The sequence below is a fragment of the Camelina sativa genome, chromosome 8 (genome assembly GCF_000633955.1).
Source record: "Camelina sativa cultivar DH55 chromosome 8, Cs, whole genome shotgun sequence".
In the NCBI taxonomy this organism is placed as follows: Eukaryota; Viridiplantae; Streptophyta; class Magnoliopsida; order Brassicales; family Brassicaceae; genus Camelina; species Camelina sativa.
In genome coordinates this window covers 27,393,390-27,416,184 of record NC_025692.1, presented here as the reverse complement: position 1 = coordinate 27,416,184, position 22,795 = coordinate 27,393,390, and the positions used below count along the sequence as shown (strand labels likewise).

General features: G+C 36.4%; 6 protein-coding genes and 1 non-coding gene across 11 annotated transcripts; 5 read left to right on the top strand and 2 right to left on the bottom strand.

Annotated features, from left to right (window-relative positions):
* Positions 3,083-3,155, top strand: TRNAA-AGC. Its single transcript has one exon. It is a non-coding gene; the product is annotated as a tRNA-Ala (tRNA).
* On the top strand, positions 5,808-7,792 carry LOC104708985 (protein trichome birefringence-like 3). The gene is made up of 5 exons (XM_010425645.1): positions 5,808-6,126; positions 6,244-6,484; positions 6,579-6,750; positions 6,858-7,216; positions 7,318-7,792. The coding sequence occupies exons 1-5, from the start codon at positions 5,928-5,930 to the stop codon at positions 7,652-7,654; spliced, it is 1,308 nt and encodes a 435-aa protein (XP_010423947.1). The 5' UTR covers positions 5,808-5,927; the 3' UTR covers positions 7,655-7,792.
* On the top strand, positions 8,043-9,719 carry LOC109126023. Its single transcript, XM_019229064.1, has 5 exons — positions 8,043-8,184; positions 8,428-8,519; positions 9,137-9,198; positions 9,311-9,369; positions 9,456-9,719. Exons 2-5 carry the CDS (start codon positions 8,440-8,442, stop codon positions 9,471-9,473), a joined length of 219 nt encoding a protein of 72 aa, XP_019084609.1. The 5' UTR covers positions 8,043-8,184; positions 8,428-8,439; the 3' UTR covers positions 9,474-9,719.
* Positions 10,616-12,720, top strand: LOC104708984 (mitochondrial succinate-fumarate transporter 1-like). The gene is made up of 2 exons (XM_010425644.2): positions 10,616-11,509; positions 12,046-12,720. The coding sequence occupies exons 1-2, from the start codon at positions 11,111-11,113 to the stop codon at positions 12,583-12,585; spliced, it is 939 nt and encodes a 312-aa protein (XP_010423946.1). The 5' UTR covers positions 10,616-11,110; the 3' UTR covers positions 12,586-12,720.
* Positions 15,313-17,816, top strand: LOC104708983 (pyruvate decarboxylase 4). Its single transcript, XM_010425643.1, has 5 exons — positions 15,313-15,846; positions 15,928-16,091; positions 16,171-16,821; positions 16,922-17,228; positions 17,318-17,816. The coding sequence occupies exons 1-5, from the start codon at positions 15,328-15,330 to the stop codon at positions 17,486-17,488; spliced, it is 1,812 nt and encodes a 603-aa protein (XP_010423945.1). The 5' UTR covers positions 15,313-15,327; the 3' UTR covers positions 17,489-17,816.
* Positions 17,971-20,900, bottom strand: LOC104708982 (transcription factor bHLH140-like). Of its 5 annotated transcripts, XM_019229063.1 has the most exons (7): positions 20,763-20,900; positions 20,553-20,668; positions 19,581-20,440; positions 19,114-19,466; positions 18,869-19,029; positions 18,617-18,787; positions 17,971-18,439 (listed from the first exon to the last, which is right to left on the bottom strand). In XM_019229063.1, the coding sequence occupies exons 1-7, from the start codon at positions 20,773-20,775 to the stop codon at positions 18,116-18,118; spliced, it is 1,998 nt and encodes a 665-aa protein (XP_019084608.1). In that variant the 5' UTR covers positions 20,776-20,900; the 3' UTR covers positions 17,971-18,115. The 5 variants fall into 5 exon arrangements, with proteins under 5 accessions (XP_019084608.1, XP_019084605.1, XP_019084606.1 ...); XM_019229060.1 differs by having other exon boundaries at positions 18,869-19,466; XM_019229061.1 differs by having other exon boundaries at positions 18,869-19,466; positions 20,562-20,668.
* On the bottom strand, positions 21,148-21,786 carry LOC109126049 (transcription factor bHLH140-like). The gene has a single exon (XM_019229117.1). The coding sequence runs from the start codon at positions 21,784-21,786 to the stop codon at positions 21,271-21,273; it is 516 nt and encodes a 171-aa protein (XP_019084662.1). The 3' UTR covers positions 21,148-21,270.

Here is a 22,795-nt window from a genome sequence, read left to right as displayed (position 1 = left end):
CTCAAATTATGTTGTTTTGAAGTGAATAAAATATGTTTTATATTTTCACTTTATTTTGTAACGCGAATTTATAGTTCTGGATTGGTATGTTTATCACAATCACAAATAATAGATTATTTAGTATTTATTGGTAACATAAGAGGGAAAGTAACCATGATCAGAAAATAAAGCTATATCCAAAGTGTGATAGTATGTAGGAGAAGATTCTGTTTTTGAAACTCAACTGAAGAAAAGAACTTTGGTAGTTTTGAAAAAATCAGGAATTAATAATGACCTCATCAATTATTTCAAAATAAAGGTCATGTAACTACTTCGTGCATGATTTTTTTCTTTCACGTAAGTTTTATATTAAGAAAAAAGAATGGTCATGCTTTGTTCTTATTGCTTTAAAGCTTTAAACAAAATATGGTTACTAATTCTGATATTTTAACTATATACATGGTTTTTTTTTATTTTCCAACATATTTAACTTCAGGTTGAAACTTAAATTTTGAAGCAACTGTTTAAAATTGGAAAACCAGTAAGTGGTTAGTAATTCTGAAATAAAATGAGAATTTAGCTTTTGCTAGACGTCAAACTGTCAAATTAAATACAATAGACCAATAATTGAACCCACCAGTTCAGCTCTTGAAGCAGAAGCCATTGCGATCAAAGAGGCACTCCTCCAGATCAAGCGCTTGGACTACCACCTATTAGTTTTCTGTGGAGATTCGAAGACCATTTATATATATCTACAGAAAACTAAAGAGCAAGTTAAGCCACCGAATGAAATTGCAGAAGTTCAAGACTATCTGGAAGACATACTTGCGTTGTCCGCCGGTCTCTATCATTTCACTTTTGTTAGTAGGACATCAAATGCATGTGCTGATGCATTAGCCAAAAAAAGCTAGAATTGAAAACTCTCCGATGGTTATTTCTTGGGTCTGTTAATCATGTAAAACTCTGTTCTTTTTCACTTAAATGGAAAGAAATGTTGGCCGACTAAAAAAAAATACAATAGACCAATAATTTTTAAAACAATAAGTGGATTATCCACAATGTTAAAGATGATGATCAACAATATAAACTACTAGGCTTAATTCTCAATGTACACTGAACGGTAAAAGAAATCGTTTTAAGATATAGAAGATTTAAATAATCTCAATCAGATATATAAATAGGCGGGATCAAGCTTTCGAATAGTAAAAGGAATCTTCAGAAGATGAATATAGTAAAGTTGCAAAAGGGCTCTTCGAAACCTATCTAGTTTGCTTTATTATTATTATAATTATAAATAAAAACATCGAAGGTTTGGAGGCTGGAGCAACCAGCTTTAAGGTAATCGTTAATTTATTTTTGTCGCCGAGCTTACGGGATATTAATAATGGTATGATTAGTCTGATCATTACATTTAAATACGTTTAGTATGTTTCATAATATAGATCTTCTTCTTGTTTTTTTTTTTTTTGTGCACCAATCTTCTTCTTGTTTTATGTTTATCTTTGGCACTTTAGAAAGCGCTGGTTTATATAATTTCATTCATTGGTATAATACATGCACAACGGGTGACACAAAATATAGTACTTCTTTTAATTTCTTAGTGCTGAATGTAAAGTCGTTTATTTGTAGGGTCTTTGATAAAGCTGCTGTATTTTTCACGGCATGAGGACTACTCGAATGATGATGATAAGCGGAAGAGGACGATCAAGGAGAGATTGGGTATAACCAATGGCAACTTGAGAAGCTATCCTGTTCTTGGTGGGAGACTTCATTTTGTCAAGTTTGAGACTAACAAAATTAATGAGTGTTTGGATTTTATTCGTTCCAAGCAGCTTCATCGCCGAGGTATTGGCTTTTTTTTCCTACTTCTCATGTAACGAACTTCTGGACTGAACGCTAAGTTGATGTGCTTACATAATGATTATGCTGAGTTGATGTGGTTTTGTCAAATTTTGACTTCCGTTAGTTTCTGTAAGTAGACTGGAGATGTAATTAAGTAGGAGGTAATTTATATATATACCGAACTACTCCTGTCATGTCTAAATGGTCACTGGCACTTTTGTTTTGCTCTTATTGTTATAAGATCAGTTTCTGGTGATTGACTGCTTTATTTTTCTTCTTGTCCATTTTTATTTCATCCAATTCTCTTTTACTTTGATGAATAGATCCTTATCCTTGGAGTTCCAGGACATTGCCTTTGGGGACTGGTGTTATCAAGGTAATGACATTTTCATGACTTGGTTGTTTTTATCTTTATCACCTTTTGAGGCTCCTTTTGGATATAATTAGCTCGTTCTGTCATTTAATTTACCAGAAAACATTTGAGAAGATTATTGTTTTAGGTGAAAACTTCTTCTTGTTTTATATGTTCCATCTTTTGGCACTTTAGAAAGCGTTGGTTTTATAATCTCATTCATTGGTATAATACATGCACAACGACGGGTAACACAAAATATAGTACTTCTTTTAATTTCTTAGGATATGATGCTATTGTTATGTTTTCAATAAATATCTATATTTTAAAAAAAGATTTGATAGCTTTATTATCTAAATATTTTATTTTTATAAGGCATGATCGTCAAGATCAAAATTTCCAAATTCAAATTCGAAGTGTAAAAAAGAAAAAGAAGAGAATGGTAGTATAAAATATTTACAGATTCCTTTTTACTTTCCCTTTTTCCTTTTATTTTTTCAACTTTTTCGTTCAATTTTTTTTTTTTAAAAAAACACGAGAAAAATCTTAACTGCGTGGCGTCATTATCAAAGATGAAGTAGAAAGTACTTCGGTCGCTTAGTTCACACCGGAAACAAAAGAGGCAATGAAAACAGAGAGACAAATCTAAATTATCTCTGACGCGCATGAAGAAAACATTGCCATCAAGGAGACCTTTGCCTTATCACCTTCACCTATCAACTCTCGACCAATCCCTACCCTTACGCATATGTGTTTCTTTCTTTAAAAGTTTTAAGCACCTCTACAAATTATTTTACTTTTTACAAATAAAAATCGAAATTATTATTGTTCAAAGCTCTGAGAGTGAGTCCATTAACAGCCCATATTCCAATGGTCAAATATGAAAATGTTGGATGATCTAACAACATTGGGGATGTAGCTCAGATGGTAGAGCGCTCGCTTAGCATGCGAGAGGTACGGGGATCGATACCCCGCATCTCCACTTTTATTTTTATTTGTTTTTTTTTGCTTTTCTCTTGGTTTACCCCTTTTTCTTCATCATACAAAATTAGATTATTAATAACGGAAAAATATCTTGCAGCAATACGTTATCGTTATGCATATTATTAATTGCGAAAGTAGAAGCCTTGATGATTTGTGTTTGCCTTTAATAATTGTTTTCGTGATCATCATCTATACCAAAGATAACTAAAGAGGAACTATTGTTGGTTTTACAAGCAACACCAACTATTTGTTTAGTTGCCTAGTTGGTGCCTGTTTGTTTCGTTTCCATACGCGCGTTAAATATATTTTCCCCGTCGTTTAGTCTCCCTGATGTGGACGGCCAAGATAACAATCACTCAACTATTTGCTCATCACATTAAACGACTTTTTTAAGAATGATGATTTGATTATTGAGTTGATTAGCATTCCTAATCAAGTAGTCACTCGATGCTTTTCCCAAATATGTTTGTTTCTATTTATCTTTTAAAGTTTCAAAGCTGAAACCAAAGTTCTGGTGTATAAAAGAAAATGTGTAATCGAAGAATCGAGTCAAATTTGATATGATTCAGATGTCGTATGTGTTTAATTGTTGTTGTTTTTTTTATTTTCTTTAGTATAAACTAGAAAGTAACGAGACTAATGTGTGTTCCTATAAAGTAAATGACATCAGTTCTATTTCAATACTAGATTTTAACCTGCGGTACACCGCGAGATAATTTTTTATAGCTAAAACTTATTAATTTTAAGTTACATTTGTTTTTTTGTTAATATTGTTTGTTTTGTTTAGTGTTTAAGATTGTAAAATTTTATTTTGATCATCAATTCTAGAATTTCATGTGTGGTACAATTTGTTTTTACATAATCATAATAAATCAACTTAATTAGATTTGTCTAATATTCTAAAATTGATGGCGTTAACAAAACAATAAGATGAAGATTTAACCCGTGTTCAAGCATGGGACTAATGCTATTTTTTAAATTTATACTAATGTTAATGTAAACCATTTAACCTTATAATGCATTCTGCAATATAACCCCGTTTTATAACATGTTTAACATTTATAAGTTCACATATAGATAATATTTTAAGTTTTTAGTAATTTTAATTATATCAATAATCATACTTTGAAAATTTTTAAATGATATGAAAATATATTAAAAAATGATAAACCAAGTGAAATATAGAAAATATTATTATAGAAAAGATTGTCAAAAAGATAAGTGTTAGTTTTTCCCTTGGTGACCTTAGTTATTTTGTTGTTTTTTGAAAAGAAAAAAATGCATAAGAATCTCATATAACTTGATTAGTATCGACATGTATGTATTATAGAGCTCAAATATCTTTCTCTATTACTTTTGAGATAATATGTTTTAAAGTGTAACATGCTGTAAAAAATTAGTTAATAATATAAAATGATGATAAAAGAGAAATTTAAAAAATCTATCAAAAGTTGTTTATAAGTGGGTGATATTGAATTATATGTATCTAATATATCAACAAAACAATTAGCATATAATGCATATTAGTTAACGAAAAATATAGACATGAGGATACAGACGGTGGTTAGTCATGAGTAGAAACTGAAAACTTAATTTTATTGATATGATAAGCAAAACAATATACAACATCCTAATTGTGAAGAGAAAGGGTGTTTGACAAAATACTTAATTAAGCTGTATGTTTGATATATTGGTGATGCTAACTTGCGATTAGGGGCCAAGTAATTTATATGCTCTAAATTAGGTTGAATATTTCAACCTTTGCACGCAATAGATTTAACGGTTAATGCTACTAATTATGGATTAAATATTCGCAAATTTTTTGATTATTAGGAATATACCAACTTTATCTTATTCAATATTTTCTGAGACTATTTGTTTCTTTTTTGGTTTTGCATATAGAGATTTAGGGGGAAAAATAATTTTGAAATTGAATGTGGTGAGTAATAATGATGCATATACAAAATCGATTTTGAACTGATTTATAGGGTTTTGATAAAGGAAAACGATTGACTCAATTTTTTGTTGCTAAATATGTGAAAAACTAATATTTGGAATATTTTTAACTATCCGAGTTGTTTGGGAAGTTGAAGGAAATTAAGGAATATTGTAATAGTTTCTATATTTCTGGATCGGATAATATGTTTAATTTTCTTATGATATGCAAAATTATTTTGGGAGGAGATTTCGGTAGATTAAAGAGAGACTAATGTTAATATGCTTAAATTATGGAAATTAATGATTGTAGAATCTTAATTTGATTTTTTTGGTCATACAGAAATGTTAATATTAATTTTGTAATTGTTTTTTTCGATAATGTGCTTTAATTTTTTTTTAAAGGTATTAATTACAATGTCATGAAATGTAAATAGTTTTCAACTCCCAGTCTTCTTTGACAAAACTGCTGTAAAAATGTTAATATAGATTCAACATTAACCTATTGAAGTTACTTGATTGAATATATACAACTAATCGGAAGACGTCTTGCATATTTATAATATACGAAAAAATGATCTAATCAATGACAATGTGCATTTCACGTTTACAGATTCTAATCAATAGAAAAAAACCGAATCATTAACCTCCCCTAACCACATCTTTATTAAATTGGGAAAAAGATGGAAGCAACACATCCAAAACATGCCTTTAGCTTCACTCCTACTCAATTTATATTTTCACAAAATATAAACCAAACACTCTCGTACCACCTTTCCCTCTCTAATTCCCAAACCCGACACGTTTTCCACATTAAATTACCGGATTTGCCACTATGAGCTTCTTGATTTCTTACAGAGGAGCAGGAGGAACCAAGAAGATTCCTCTCTCCATCATCGTTCTCGTTCTCTGTGGTTTCATGTTCTTCATTCTCTTATACACCGAAAGAATCAGCTTGATGTCTTCCTCCTCTTCAACTTCATATTTATTCAAGCTAAAGTCGTGTCCGAGGAAAGAAGTTAGCTCGAAACCTAGTAAGCACATACGTGACACTCGAATCTGAAAACTCTGTTTTTTTGTCCTGTTTTGGTGTTTCTTTCTTGTGACGCAAGTATTCTCACGATGTTCCTCTAATCTTCCTTGTTGCGCAGAGGATAAAATTCGAAAGGAGAGATCAGAGATTTTGGAATTTCTTGACGACAGGTTCGAATTCGATCCTGAAGAGTGTAACGTTGCATCAGGGAAATGGGTTTACAATAGCTCAATCGAACCACTCTACACCGATAGATCATGTCCATACATCGACCGTCAATTCTCTTGCATGAAAAACGGACAGCAAAAAACTGATTATCTTCGGTGGGAATGGCAGCCTGATGACTGCACAATTCCACGGTAAATATTACAACTTACTAAACACAAGCTATAATCTAGCTTGTTTCAGGGTTTGAGACAGAACCCTTATGAGCTTTGTTTAAATCCGAAACAGATTTAGTCCGAAGTTAGCAATGAACAAACTCAGAGGGAAAAGACTACTTTTTGTGGGAGATTCGTTGCAACGAAGCCAATGGGAATCGTTCGTGTGTTCGGTGGAATCAATAATACCGGAAGGAGAAAAATCAATGAACCGTAGCAAAAGATACTTTGTATTTAAAGCTAAGGTACGTTTAGAGATCAATATTCAAAGCAAGGCGGTTCTTCAAACCTTGTGTTGCAAGTAAAACATATATTTTGAATTTTCTGTGTTTTTTTTTTTGTTGGGTCATAGGAATACAATGCTACAATTGAGTTCTGTTGGGCACCATATATCGTGGAATCAAACACGGACATACCTGTGATTTTGGATCCGAAGAAAAGGATAGTGAAAGTAGACTCAGTGGAAGATCGAGCTAAGTTTTGGGACGGAGCGGATATTTTGGTTTTCAACACTTATGTTTGGTGGATGAGTGGTATCCGCATGAACGCTCTGTGGGGTTCGTTTGGAAATGGGGCTAGTGGTGCGGAGGCACTAGACACAGCGGTGGCTTATAGGCTAGGGCTCAAGACATGGGCTAATTGGGTCGACTCCACCGTTGACCCTAATAAGACCAGAGTCTTTTTCACCACCATGTCTCCTACTCATACTAGGTGATTTATTAAGTTTTGATATATGTTTAGAATGCTAAATAGCACTAGATAAAAAAAACATATGGGTTGCAGTAATGTAAAGTGTTATGTAAAACGTGCAGAAGTGCGGATTGGGGAAAGCCAAACGGCACCAAGTGTTTCAACGAGACGAAGCCAGTAAAGGATAAAAAGTTTTGGGGAACAGGGTCCAACAAGCAGATGATGAAAGTGGTGTCAAGCGTCATAAAGCACATGGCAACGCACGTGACAGTGATCAACATCACGCAGCTCTCTGAGTACCGCATCGACGCCCACACATCAGTTTACACCGAGACTGGTGGCAAGATCCTAACGGCTGAGGAGAGAGCTGATCCAATGCGGCACGCTGATTGTATACATTGGTGTCTACCTGGATTGCCCGATACATGGAACCGGATCTTATTGGCTAATTTGTTGTAAATCATTGCCTAGGAATCAGACTGAGAGGAGGAGTAAACCGGGAAAAACCCCATCAAAATCCTCTCTCTCTCTATTTGTTTCTCCGATTTGTTTGTTTGAACTTTTTGTATGTATGTGATTGCTACGTCGTTTTTTCTATGATCAAACAGACTCGGCCCGTTTTGAATGAAAAATATAAGAAAGGCCTAGATGGGCCTGGCGCGTAAGAAAGAATATATGGGCCCATTTGTTAAGAGAGGGAGGAGGCAAGGGCAAAATGGGAATTTTAGGACCATGAGTTTTTTAGGTTAATGTTGACTAGTGGGGTAATATGTACCGTTGGATTTTTTATATGAGAACATCGTGACCGTTCGATGGGAGACATCAAGCCCAGTAACGCAACAACTCAATTCGCCGTCACGACGAAGTTGTCTCCTTCTATATAATATCGAACGAATCTGGGATATGTAGAAGATAAGGGACTTAGATTCAGATTTTTGTTGGGTCTCTCTCGCTCGAAACCTCCCTCTTCGTTTGCATCTTTGCATCAGGTTAGACTGATTCCTACAAAATCTGCTCTTTTCCTATACGATCTTGTTTGATTTAGTTTTGATTTGTTTATTCATTCATAAAATTAGGTCTGAATTCGAGTTTTTTNGTTTTTTTTTTTTTTTTTTTTTTTTATATAGTTTCTGTCTCAAATTGTTCCGTTGAGTAGAGAAATTGTAGCGATTTGGGGGCTATAATAATTATTGACGTTATTAGGGTTTCCTTGGATCTGTTTTACTTAATAGGAAAGTGCGATAATGGCGGGAGGAGGAAACTTCATTGCCAGAGTTATTTCGTACGTTGCGAACGAGTTCATAGTTAATGGTTTGGCTAACAGGTACTCTCAATTCTTATATTTCCTCGATTTAGGGTTTTAAAATTTAGATGTAGTATATTATAATATATAAGCTTCTTTCTCTGGCTGAGTGGATTTATAAATAAGTTCCTCATCGGCTCGTTCATATCGAAGCAAGATAGCCTCAACTTACAGCTGGTCTGCTGCGTAATTTACCATACGCTGCAGCGTAGGAAGTTTGATATATTTTGTTTTTTTGAACAAGATTTTGGCTTTTGTTTTGGAATTGTTTTATGTTATAGTTTTCGTTTATTGTCGTCTTGAGCCTCTCATTTCACTCGTGTTGCTCAATGCTATTACCTGATTTGAAAGGGCAATGCATTTTGTCCTGACCTTTTGGAAACTCAGGATCTACTTTTGTATAGACTTGTTGGTTTCTCCATTAGTTGTTTGCTGCCGGTGATGATTTTCGTAGGCTTGTCCTGATCAAATACATGACGTTACTCTTGAATCTAAGAAATTTCTGAGGCTATTTTTGTTTTGTTTCCTCTTTTCTATTTCGTTTCTTTGGTATATTCAGACACTACTTTAGATCTCCAATTGTTTCACGAGATTGGTTGTATTTCTGGCTTTGTAAATTTCTTATTTGTTTTTGGCAGCCATGCGTTCCAGAGATTTGCTGTGAGGACTTCAAAGAGAATAGAAAACCTCTCTAAAATGGGTTTGTCTCTTTAACCTTAAAAAAGCATTAAAATTTGTGTAGTGTATTTTTGCTTTCTCCCTCTTATTGCATAGTCTTACTAAATTGTGGGGGGTTTTTATTATTATTCCAGCCGCAGAGAGCAAGGAGAAAGTTGCTCAGCAAATGGAAGAAGTCGCCAAGAACATTGATGTGAGTTTTGTTTTTTTGTAGCTTTCATAGATTCTACAGTAGAGGTTGTGATATTGAAATCTAAACTGCTCCGTTAACTTTTGCAGTCCATGAAGAAACAGTGATTATTCTCTTGGGGAATCTTATAATTGCATGGCTCAGCTCAAGTAGAGAGGTCTGTTTATCTTTGTATAAAGAATGTTCAAAAGTAATAAGCCTGTGGGTTAAACAACCAGTGATCTAGTGATGCTGTTTCTCTTCTTTTAAACCCAACTTGACAGGTGTGACTGACCCCCTTATATATGAAGTTCTGTCAAGGAATTTCTATCGCTTACTTATTTGTAGAGCTCATTTATTGATTCTTTTATGTTTTTGGCTGGCTTTGAATTTATGTGTAAATCCGTAATCGATTTGAAAAGTTGTGAAATGCAATACAGTAAGAGCGTGAAGGTCTCAGGTATACGAGCCAAAAGGTCTAGAATCGATAAGCAATATAAAATCTAAATAAACCATTCCCCACTGATATCCTCCAAAAATTTGTTAATTAATTTTTCAAGTCATTCACATCTTGTTGTATTCCATCTACTAGTTTATAGAGAAGTTAAAGCAGCGCAAGTTCTGACAAATAAAGTACAAAAAACCAAGTGCTCCTGTCCGCGATTGTCAACTACAGTTTAGGCAATAACATGGTTAAAGAGTCCAAGTCCAATCGGTTTCCGAGCTACCTACCAGTACTTCAGTGAAGATTGTACAACTGTCACATAGTAAAGTAAAGTAAAGTTGGAGGACTAGGGTACCGGGATCTAAGTACTGTACATAACATGATGAAGTGAAAGGCCCTGTGAAGCACAAATGTCATATATACAGCCACACGTGAAGCTCCTTCAGCACAATCACACACATTAATTTTTTATGAAGTAGTAAAATAATGTCTTATTATTTTTTTGCATTTCTAGTCGGAATGGAAAATAGAAGAAGAAGAGGCGTGTAACAGCAGAGCAAAACAAAGAAGAAGAAAACGTTAAAAAAAAGGCAATGAAAAGGGAAAATAATGCTATTGGCAATTTTCGAACAAAAGAAACGACAATGACTAAAGAAGCATGGTCACTTAAAGTTGGGTCATTTACGACCGCTGAAGAAGAGATAAAATCAAATCAAATATGGTCCCTTTAAATAAGAGGCCTCAAATAACTAACACCTACCATCTTTATGGTGATTTTACGCCTATAAACTATCTGATTCTGGTTGTGAATTGTGATGAAATAATATTTTTGGAGTTACCAAGAAACATATACAGTATATGATATACTAGATGAAAATGGAATCTCTATCAAGTCTGAACACCATGGACGAAGAAACGTTACGTTAGAGCAGCCTGATACATTGCGTACTTTTTTACCAACCTTTTTTTACTTCTTTCTAATAGAATTATTTGAATAAGAATTGGATTTTCTTTGTTTAACAAATTGTTATTAGAAATAATTTTTTTTAGGAATGACACTTCTAGGAAAAGGGGGTCGTGTTCTCTCCCTCTCACACTTCTCCACATATATATGTATCTAAAGGATTTAACAAGTTTAGTTTCGCTATTGTTTGTTGTTTTCTTTGTAAGCAAACAAATCTTGCAAAATCGATTTAAAACCAAAAAATATCAAAACCATAAATAGAAGGTGAAGGAAGACTCTCTCTCTCTCTCTCTGCTTTCTTCTCCGTTTTTTTGTTTTTTATTTGATTCGCTCGGCCGCGGAGGGAGGATTCTAAAATGGCGGCGGCGACGACGACAACGGAGCGGAGGAAACAGATACCGGCGTACATGAAAGCAGTGTCAGGGTCACTAGGCGGAGTAGTCGAGGCTTGTTGTCTCCAACCAATCGACGTAATCAAAACGCGTCTCCAGCTAGATCGTGTCGGCGCTTACAAAGGAATCGCGCACTGTGGCTCCACGGTGGTTCGCACCGAAGGGGTTCGTGCTCTCTGGAAAGGTTTAACTCCCTTCGCCACTCACCTCACGCTCAAGTACACCCTTCGGATGGGATCTAACGCCATGTTCCAAACCGCGTTCAAAGATTCAGAGACCGGAAAGGTCAGCAACCGTGGCCGTTTGCTTTCCGGATTCGGCGCCGGCGTTCTTGAAGCTCTCGCCATTGTTACACCCTTTGAGGTATAAAAAGCTTTCCATTTTTGTTGCCTTTTCAGTTACTTTACAGGACAAAAAAAAACTCTGACGAAATTCACATGTCTTCCCCCCCTAATATTTTATTAGCACTTTAGAATTTGTTAAATTATAGTTTAATCGTAGTTAGTTAGTTGATAATTGTAGATTAATCTTGCACCAAACTCTCTGTTCATCAATACTTTAGTGTTTCTTTTGAGAATTGTTTTATTCAGATCTGTTTGATACTTTTTGGAAAAATGCAAACCAACAAAATCTCTTTGCTACTTAGATTGGAACTGTGCTTTTGGTCACTATTGTTCATTGCCAATTCTTGTTTCGGAGGATCGTGTTGTTGATTATCATAAACAGTAGTAAGTAGTAGCATTTCTAGTCTCTGACTGACTGGTTCTGGTTTCTATGCATAACTGAGTGAAAAAATATAGTCTGTCTTGCTCTTGTTGTGGTTTAATTCTCATATGATGCCTTTACCTGAGAGTAAAACACTGTTTAAGTTCTCTGTTCTTGCTTTTAAATCAAATCAGGTGGTGAAAATTAGACTTCAGCAGCAGAAAGGATTGAGTCCTGAGCTCTTCAAGTACAAAGGACCTATACATTGTGCTCGAACCATCGTGAGAGAAGAAAGCATATTGGGGTTATGGTCAGGTGCAGCACCGACGGTTATGCGAAACGGTACCAACCAAGCTGTAATGTTCACAGCGAAAAACGCGTTTGATGTACTCTTGTGGAACAAACACGAAGGCGATGGTAAAGTCTTGCAGCCATGGCAGTCAATGATCTCAGGGTTTTTGGCTGGGACAGCTGGTCCGTTTTGCACAGGACCATTTGATGTGGTCAAGACGAGGTTAATGGCTCAAACTCGAGACGGTGAAGATGGGGTGAGATATAAAGGAATGGTTCACGCAATTAGAACGATTTATGCAGAAGAAGGGTTAGTGGCTTTGTGGAGAGGGTTGTTGCCGAGGCTAATGAGGATTCCACCAGGACAAGCCATCATGTGGGCTGTTGCAGATCAAGTCACAGGTCTTTATGAGATGAGATATCTCCAGAACGCTCCTTTATAGTGAGACACGTTTTTTTTAAATTTGAATCTGTCAATTTGGATTTTGATCTTCGCAAAAACGATTTGATCAAACAAATAAAAACTACGCTCACGATTTATAAGGGTGTTACGATAATCAAATTTTGGGAGTTCTATTTGTTTTGTTTCTGTTGCCGTTGATATCAGCGGTTAAACAAGTTTACTGCATACAATAGCAATATCAAAATTAGTGTTACAGTATAACAAAATTGGCAACAAATGATGTCAGGTGAATCCAGGTTTCCACTTAAAAAAAAGTAGGTGAAACTTGGAATCGCCACGTCCATATTAGTTTGGGCTGGGATCAGTTTTATTTGGGCCATGTTTGCAACATATAAGGCCCATATCCCTTGTATATTAATAATGCAAACGCTCTGCATTGGGTTCCACCAAAAACCCTAGTTGTTTAGCCGCCGCCGCCATCTAATACCATCATCGTCATCGCAACCTCTCCTTTTTATAGACGGCTTCTGTTTAGAGTTTTCATCTATCTTCTTCCCCTAGTGGTGAATTCTTCGAAACGTTTTTTTTTTTTGTTTGTTTTTGGTTTGCTCTGTTTTATAAACTCTTTATGTAGTTTTTTCCTAATGAGGATTACAAATCAAAAGCTATGGGTCTGTTAATCAGATCCATATGATGCTATATTGTCATAGTTACTCTGATGGGAAATTTCTTCGTTTTTTAATTTTCTTTTGTATTGGTTTGAAAAGTTTTCAAGAATGGTTTTAATTATAGTGAAAAAGGCAACTTTTTGCCGAGTGAATCGAACATCGATCTCTCTCTTTTTCCCAGTTGCCTAAAGCAAATGTATTGGCTGCCTGAGTGAGGAATTGTTTGATCGGTTATCCAATTCTTGATATAACCGATCTTTTCCTCTTTGCTGCCACATTATTCTTGAATTGTTTGAATTTGTTTTAATCTTTAAGAGGTTGTTTCTCATGTTTTATGCCCTCGCTATCTTAAGCAATATGATCAGAGTGATATTAACGTAATCTGTATATCTTGGAACATTGAAGAAGACTACGCAATGAATTATTGCAGAACATGTGTTAAGTTTATCACGCCACTGAATTCTATAACTAAATCTCGTTGGTTGTTTGACTTGTTTCTAAGATATTCCCTCGGACAATTAACATACATGTCTCGTTACTTACGTCATTTACTGTGATTACAGAATTATATGGAGATTTTGTTCTCCTACGTAACTTTATACTTATACGATTGTCTCGTGTATTGTCAAACTTGATAGCTGTTTCGTTTTTGGTCAAGAATCTGTTTCATACCGGTGATTGGTTTTGTTGGTCTCTCTTATCGACGAACCCTGGCTGAGTATAAGGGTTTAATTTGGGCTGTTAATGATAGGATTCATTTAGTTTGGGCTAAGTGTTCGCAAAAATAATATAATAATATAATCAACAGTTTCTTGTGTTCACTGATAATGATATTGTTGTATCGGCAAATGCCATGAAAGTACACCTTTAAACATATATACTAATTGCCATTGGACAAGGGAATTCAATTCTCGGTTACCCTTCAAGTCTTCAACCCTCAAAACTGGTCGACTTTATTAAAGTTGAAGACAGTTATTTCGACTTTTGCTATTAAACCATTTACGTATTGGTTTTAGGATTTAAAACTAGCTCAAGCTTTACGACAAAACGTTCTAGTAATCAATCAAGGAGATGACAAGTGAGGAATATGTTACCGGCCACTCTGTTGGTTTGAGAAATAAACAATAGGTTAGACGGTAATTCATAGCACTAAACACGGTAAGAAATAGTTATACCCAAGTATATTTCGATGTGTGTTATTTGTATTTTTAATAAATAGGCTTAATTTACAAGGACATGATTTCATTTCATAATTATAGTCTCTATTCAATGAAAACCCATTGACAAAAAGAATAAACTAATAATTGTAGTCTATTCTCTCATACGTTAACACAATATTCCAATTTTAAAAATAATGATATAACAAAATCAAAATTAAAAAGTTAATTATTTATCTAATCTGTCTTATATGCATGGCCCCATATATACACATAACACATGTATTGTAATTTAAGTTTTATTCCAATTATTTTAAATTTGTGTGAGGGATTAGGCTATATTAATATTTATCACGTAATCGAGTATAAGAAAATATTGATGAAATCAGGATGGAATATTTTAATGTCCTTACGTGCATCACATGTAAATTACTGATTTCTCTTATATGGTTACTAATTTCTTTTTAAGGTAATAAAAGTCTTGAACAATACGAATCAGTAAAATTCTTTAGAAAATATATTCGTTTTCTGTTGAATTCATGTATCAGCTAAACCATACTTAAGAAGGAAATCCGAATGCATTAATGAGTAATCTTGGCAAACAAGTTCAAAGATGAAAATCAGAGGATTAATGATGCATTGATGATATGTCTAATCAAACATAATGTATCTTCGTATTAAAAAAACTAAAGAAACATTTTATGAAAAAACTAATTTGGTCGTGTTTCGCGTATAATAATTAGCTGTATTTATAAATTGACAGCAGATAAATTAGCAAATAATTTTTCATGAAAATCTTTTGCTTTTAGCACAAGAAAGTCAGAAACCGAAACGTCTGAAACCGCCAATGTAATACTACTCTCTCTACTACTCCACACAACTATATAATACACCTCCTCATTGCATTATACTACTCATCAACAAACAATTAAAAGAGTTTCATAAGCTAACTTTCCAATGGACACCAAAATAGGATCGATCGACACGTGTAAGCCAACAACTGGCGACGTAGGAAGTCCACCAAGCAACGCCATCGCAACAATCCAAGACTGCGCTCCCACCACCGCAACTTCCGAAGCGACTCTAGGACGTCACTTAGCCCGCCGTCTTGTCCAAGCCGGAGTCACCGACATTTTCTCTGTTCCCGGTGATTTCAACCTAACTCTGCTCGACCACCTCATCGCCGAGCCAGAGCTCAACAACATCGGATGCTGCAACGAGCTTAACGCCGGTTACGCTGCAGATGGCTACGCTCGATCCCGTGGAGTCGGTGCTTGTGTCGTCACCTTCACCGTTGGTGGACTCAGCGTTTTGAACGCCATCGCTGGTGCATACAGTGAGAATCTGCCAGTTATCTGTATCGTCGGAGGTCCCAACTCCAACGATTTCGGCACTAACCGTATTCTTCATCACACCATCGGTTTACCTGACTTCAGCCAAGAGCTTAGGTGTTTCCAGACCGTTACTTGCTATCAGGTATAACCACACAAGAGTCAACTCATATTCAATCTTTATCATCTCAACATTAGCGTAAGATTTTGACTATGTTTTTGTCAGGCTGTGGTGAACCATCTGGAGGATGCTCATGAGCAGATTGATACAGCGATATCAACAGCTCTGAAAGAGAGCAAGCCTGTGTACATTAGCATCAGCTGTAACTTAGCTGCAACTCCTCATCCTACTTTTGCTCGTGATCCTGTCCCTTTTGCCCTAACTCCAAGGTAATATGAGCAATAGCTGTTCAATATATTCTAATCTCTTCCAAGATTCAAGCTTACAAATGTATTCATTGATTATTAGGTTGAGCAACAAGATGGGTCTAGAAGCAGCGGTGGAAGCAACTTTGGAGTTTCTGAACAAGGCAGTGAAGCCAGTTATGGTTGGTGGTCCTAAGTTGCGTGTGGCTAAAGCTAGTGATGCCTTTGTGGAGCTAGCTGATGCTTCAGGCTACGCCATGGCAGTGATGCCTTCTGCAAAAGGCTTTGTACCAGAGAACCATCCTCATTTCCTTGGCACTTACTGGGGAGCAGTGAGCACACCTTTCTGCAATGAGATTGTCGAATCTGCGGATGCTTACATATTCGCTGGTCCAATCTTCAACGACTACAGCTCCGTTGGTTACTCCCTTCTCCTCAAGAAAGAGAAAGCCATCATCGTGCATCCTGATCGTGTCGTTGTGGCTAATGGTCCTACGTTTGGTTGCGTTCGGATGGCCGATTTCTTCAGGGAGTTGGCTAAGAGAGTGAAGCGTAACGAGACGGCTTATGAGAATTACCATAGGATCTTTGTCCCTGAAGGTAAGCCAGCGAAATGCGAACCAAAAGAGCCTCTGAGAGTCAACGCAATGTTCCAACACATTCAGAAGATGCTCTCTAGTGAAACCGCTGTGATTGCTGAAACTGGTGATTCTTGGTTCAATTGCCAGAAACTAAAGCTGCCTAAAGGATGTGGGTAAGTATCCAACAAAAAATACTAAATCTTTTACATTTAACATGGTGAAAATAGTGGAACAACACACAAGATTTGAAAAAAGCTTTGCTCTGTTTTGTAGGTACGAGTTTCAGATGCAGTATGGATCAATTGGTTGGTCTGTTGGTGCAACTCTGGGATACGCACAGGCTGCACCAGAGAAGAGAGTCTTGTCTTTCATCGGAGACGGGAGTTTCCAAGTGACGGCTCAGGACATATCCACGATGATTCGTAACGGACAGAAGTCGATCATCTTCCTGATTAACAACGGTGGCTACACCATCGAAGTCGAGATTCATGATGGTCCTTACAACGTGATCAAGAACTGGAACTACACTGGTCTCGTCGATGCCATTCATAACGGTGAAGGCAAATGCTGGACCAAAAAGGTAATCTCTAATGATTACAGTTGGAAGTTAAACATATATGAATTTTGGGTTGAAAGTAGTAACATTATGAATGTTGTGTGTTTGGTTAGGTGAGATACGAGGAGGAGTTAGAGGAAGCGATTAAGACAGCGACAACGGAGAAGAAAGATTGTCTTTGTTTCATTGAAGTGATTGTTCACAAAGATGATACGAGCAGAGAGTTGCTTGAGTGGGGATCTCGCGTCTCTGCTGCTAATGGTCGTCCTCCCAATCCTCAGTAGAAGCAAGCAAAGAGAGAGAATCTTGATCAGTGTGGCTCAAGCATCTCTCGTTTCTTAGCAATATAATTGAATCACATTGTTTCCTGTTCTATTCTTAGTTTTATGTTTGAAGTACTGATTGATTTTCCTACTGGTTTCTAAGTTTCGACCGTTGGTTGTTATATCTTTCCCATTAGTGAACCTGTTCCTTCTCCTGTTCTCCATTACAAACTTCAATTTTTGTGCCTTTTCTTTAAACGTAAAGTCCAAATAAATCCAACAGTTTCAGTCTAAATTATCATAAGACTCAGTTCAGTTAATATTCTAACATCTTGACTTTTTTTTTTGCTTTTCAAACGTGTATAAGTTCATGACTCAGTGACCCAACTCAATGAACCAACTCAATAACTTATACTCATCAGTGACCCAACTCAGTGACCCAACTCAATGAAGCTCATATGCTCTCCTTTACCTAAGGTTGTTACACATACTTTTTCCTCAAATGAACCAACTCAATAACTTATTTACCAGAAAAAACAAAAACCTAAGAACAGAGCTGATCTTATCTTAACCAAAATCACAACATATTTAAAAGTTAGATTTCCATAAAAAGTATACACTAATTTTTAACCAAAATAGAACGGGTCGTTATAGCTTAGTCTCTGGTCGAGCCACAAGGCGACTGTTTTGGAGTACATGTTCAGGAAACTGAGAACGGCAGCTTCTGACATGAGATTTGAGTTTAGGAATATTTGGGTGTGCGCTTCTACACCGATTGCAACGCAACTCCCCTTTCAACAGATCTTCGCTCGCCACATTGGCCTTACCTTGGCTCTTGACCTCTTCAAGTACATCAACTGAGTCACGAAAGAACGAGGACGTGAAAGAGTTCCAGTGTTTCTTGTTCTTTAAACTATCTGAATCAAAGTCTTGGCTTATAACGTGTAAATGTAGTTGTCGCATCGACGGAACCTGAAAGAAAAAAAATACAATGTATGTTAAACATATCAATTTCAATGATTTTGCTAATGAACTCTTAGCTTTAAAGTAAACTCTAAAACAAGCAACAGAAAGTGCAAATCCGAAGTCTAGACTCAAGGGAAACAGAAAATTCATCAGTGCTCAGAATGTTAAAGATGACTTAAGTACCGAGTGATATCCAAGGCGGAAGATAAGAGATGCATCCTCGTTTTGGAATCTATCAACCCATTTCAGACCAACATTGTGCATTTCCTGCAGAAGTTGAAGGTTCTCCTTGCGAACGTCTTCTAGCCCATCTAGACTCTCCTGTCTCGCCAGTACTAGCACATGCTTCCGAGCCTAAATGGAAAATCTTGTTTTGTCATCTGTCTCATGAAGAAAGATACTATACTTATAAATCAGCATCAAGACTTTTTTTACCTTTGGGTACTGGTCGTTTATCACAACGATGTTGTCTGAAAATTCTAGCACGACATTCTCGTGTCTCTCTGGGTGCATTGCGATGGTGTGGAGAGCCAATGCCCATGTGCTCCATTCTTTACTCATCTTCTTTCCACTGTCTCTTGTATCCTCCAGAGACCCTGATTCCATATTATTAGTTACGGCCTTATCTTGTGATCCTTTGTACTTTTTGTTTCTCTCAGAGTCTTCCTTAATATGCTCACCAGAATCTGACACAGCTGTTTGATTGCTTCGTTTGGGAAACTTTGATTGATCTTGTACTACTGATAGAAAACCTTCAAACAGGGATGTGTAAGCCTCCCGGAGAGTTTTGCAGCCCTTGGTGTAGTCGTTGCTAAGGTTGTCTGGTCGGTTTGGGTTCATGTTTGGTCCTAGAACATGTATGACATGTGTAATACCTTCTGCATTGAGTAAAGGGCAAGTAGAAGGAAGAGGAACTACCACTGCTTTTCCAGGAAGAAGAGTGTTTGCTCGTACTCTTGTCGCAGTCTCGAGATCTGGACCAGCAGCTTTGAATATTGCTGCATTCACACCCCCACCTCCAGGTTTAAGCCGCCTGCACATAGCTCACAAAATTAGCTACTAATGGAAGATGTATCCCCCTAATCGTACTCAATAAGTTGGTGCATTTAACTGAAGAGCAAGAAACTAATGAATGCTTAGTGCTTACCAATTAGTAGCATTAGCTATAACATTGCAGTGTAAACCACCTTCAGAACGAAGCTTAGTTATGTCCCCGACAAATGTGAAAAATCTCTCTGAGTCAATGTTCTTCTGAGAAGCCTTAGCTTTGACAAGAGACAGAATCTTTGACCCGTGGCTCAAGTCCACCAAGACAAGACGCGCAGTCCCAACTTTGGGCAAGAATTCCTCTGCTTTCTCGACAATGATATCAGAAGCCTTTTCAAGATCAAACTGAAAATCAGCAGTCGAAACTGATGGGAATGCCAGTGTATGTACAATATCAGCAGAACCAAGTCGGAAATTTTCTGTCTTTTCATTAGCTTTGCGCATTGCATTAGTACCTTCATTAGAAGATGATGAACCAGGAAGAGCATTGACTTTCTTAAAGAACTTCATTATACCAGGTTGGCTTTTAGTGTCTGATTTCTTTTCGCCAAAACAGCCAGAAGGAAGAGTATCCATTGGACCAAGCTTGCTGTATGTGTTAACAGCATTCTCAACATCAGCATCGTTGTAACAAAACATAACCCGAGAAAACCCTTCATTCACTTTGGGTAGTTCCTTACTCTGAAGCATCCTATTCACAACAGCTGCAGCTCTACCGCCTTGTAGATTCCCTTCATGACCGGTTCTTTTGACTGATCTAGAAATACAAACCTGAGCAGGAAGCTCCAGAACGACTGCATGGACTTCAATGCCAGGACCACCAAGCTTAACAAACTCAGACCGCTGCTCTCTGTCAAGATTGCATCTGTCTATAAAAACGCTCTTGCCTTCCTTGAGGGAACTTGTTGCCATCTTTAAACACTGAGCCTTTGTTCCAGCTTTGCCATTGTTAATAATGTCCTGAAGTAAGTTAAACAAAACTAAATCTAAGCAATTTTCGCAAATTTAGTCTCGTTGAGGAATTTTATCAGTCAGCTTCTGTGCAATAAAAAAAAAAAAGAAGAAGAGAAACCTGACAGACGCGAGACCAAGGGCGGAGAGAGGAACGCATCACGGTGTCACAAAACGTCGATTTGCCGCTTCCTGGCGGACCAATCAGAAGCACCACTATCTGATTCGTCTTCTCTGCTTCAATTTTAGCCATTATCGCCGTAAAACTCATCAGAATAAACAATAGAGCTGTTAAAAGGAGAAATAAATTCAAGAAAGGTTTGATTTTTACCAGAGTCTTCCATTTGCAGTTCCTGAGTTCTCTCGTTGACCGGAGAAACAGTTTCTCTGACTTTACAATTGCAGCGGAGCCTCGTCGTAGTGTGTTTGGAATACGTGGCGTCTCTGCGTAATGAAAACGACGTGTTGTTTCCCAATTTCCCAAATTTAATCACAACTTCTTGTTGTTTAATTATTTAATTTGTTTATATAAAACGACGTGTTGTTTTGTGTGCTAAGATAAGGTCGACAGGTCGTGTGGTAAAAGACGTTTACATGTCAATTTAAAAGTTGGACACAAAGTTACTCGGTAAAATTGGCAACAAAAAAAAACTCAATTAATTTTGATGAAAACACCCAATATTGTACTATAGGTTAAATGATTAATTAGTCTCATTCACATATTTAAAGTGAAATCTCCAAATATATAGAATTTAAATGCTGCATGTAAACCTTAAACTAAGTTACTAAAGATTGCAACAATTAGGAAAGCGGTAAAATACTGTAATATAATCACATGACTAAGATGATCCACGTTCTTGCTCATAATCAACCGGACCAAGCCACGGCGAATACTCCGAGTCCATAACCGTAAGTGGCATGCCTTGTGAGTACGTCTCGTTTACATGGGTACAATCTTCATCATAACCAAAGAGTGTTGGTTCGTATTCTCCGGTGGCGGGAGAGTAAGTACAAGACGACGTGGTTTCGTGGTCGTTTAAGAAGACAAGCATGTTTTGGTGAAACCAGATCTGAGCTTTCAGGAACTTTACGTATCTAATGGCTTCGTCAAGCATAGAGACAGTGTCCATCTTCGCACCACCAGGAACCATGCTTTGCAGAACTTTGAAACGGTCGCTGATTCTGTGCCGTCTCTCACGGGCCGCCACGCTCTGAGGATCCGTCGATAACGTGGACGTTGACCTTGACCGTTTTGTGTTTCCGGTGTCGCTCTTGTGACCATGGAAAGGGGAAGAGGATGAGGAAGTGGTGGAAGATGAATTAGGGTGTTGGCTACGAAGATTAGAATGGTCCATTTGTGATTGTTGTGGTTTATAATTATTACGTAGTATGCGTATATATATAGTTATATTCGAGCTGGTTTAGTGCTAACGTTCGTTAATTGTCTCGCGGGTCCACTGATTGTGATGTGTTCTTGTGTATTATATATATAAAAAGAAAGTATGTATAGACGGCGGAAGAGTACATTGATTTACACAACATAGAAGATAACTTGACTTTGATTGATGTATATAACAAATTTTCTCTAATTTTTCGGGATACACGTCAAACATATGTGTGATTTCTAATAAAATAACAGTAATGACGAATGATGCATGGCATATTGGCATTATTATACTTTAGTACGATCCAAATCTAAGTAGACAAATTCTTATAGTTATTTTAAAACATTCGCACACTTTTTTTTTTTTTTTTTAAAATTAGCATCAGGAGATCACGAGATTCTATGTGCAATATACTACTTACAAGTTATTACATTCGGGGAAAAAGTTATATCTAAAAATATGGAAGAGCACGTGAGGCTCCGGGTTTCACGTAGGAGTAGTGGGGTTCGGTGAAAACATTGGGCTGAAGTGCAGACGAAAAACAAAACCCTAATCATTTTCTTACAACTCAAACTCTACGTACTGTCTTCTCAAACAACAACCTTCATTGCACATTACCCACGTTTAGGTACAGTACATGTCCAATCCATTGATATGTCGTCGTTCTTCTCTCATCGTTCAATACAAATTCTATAATTGATTCACTAAAAAGTATAAAATATATGTCTATATCTATATATGAAGTAGGATTGCAAATTTGTTTTTCTTTCTCCTTTAAAATAAAATACATTATAATTTATACAAGTTAAAAATATAGGAAGTATGATTTGAAAAGACCGGATAGCAACAACTATGCTGGAAAGACGCATGAGCTTGAAATAGTAACAAATATTCAAGGATTTGGTCATTATATTCTGTCTATTATATATCTTTGTTAATTATAGAAAGCAATAGTATGGATTTTTTTTTTTTTTTTTTT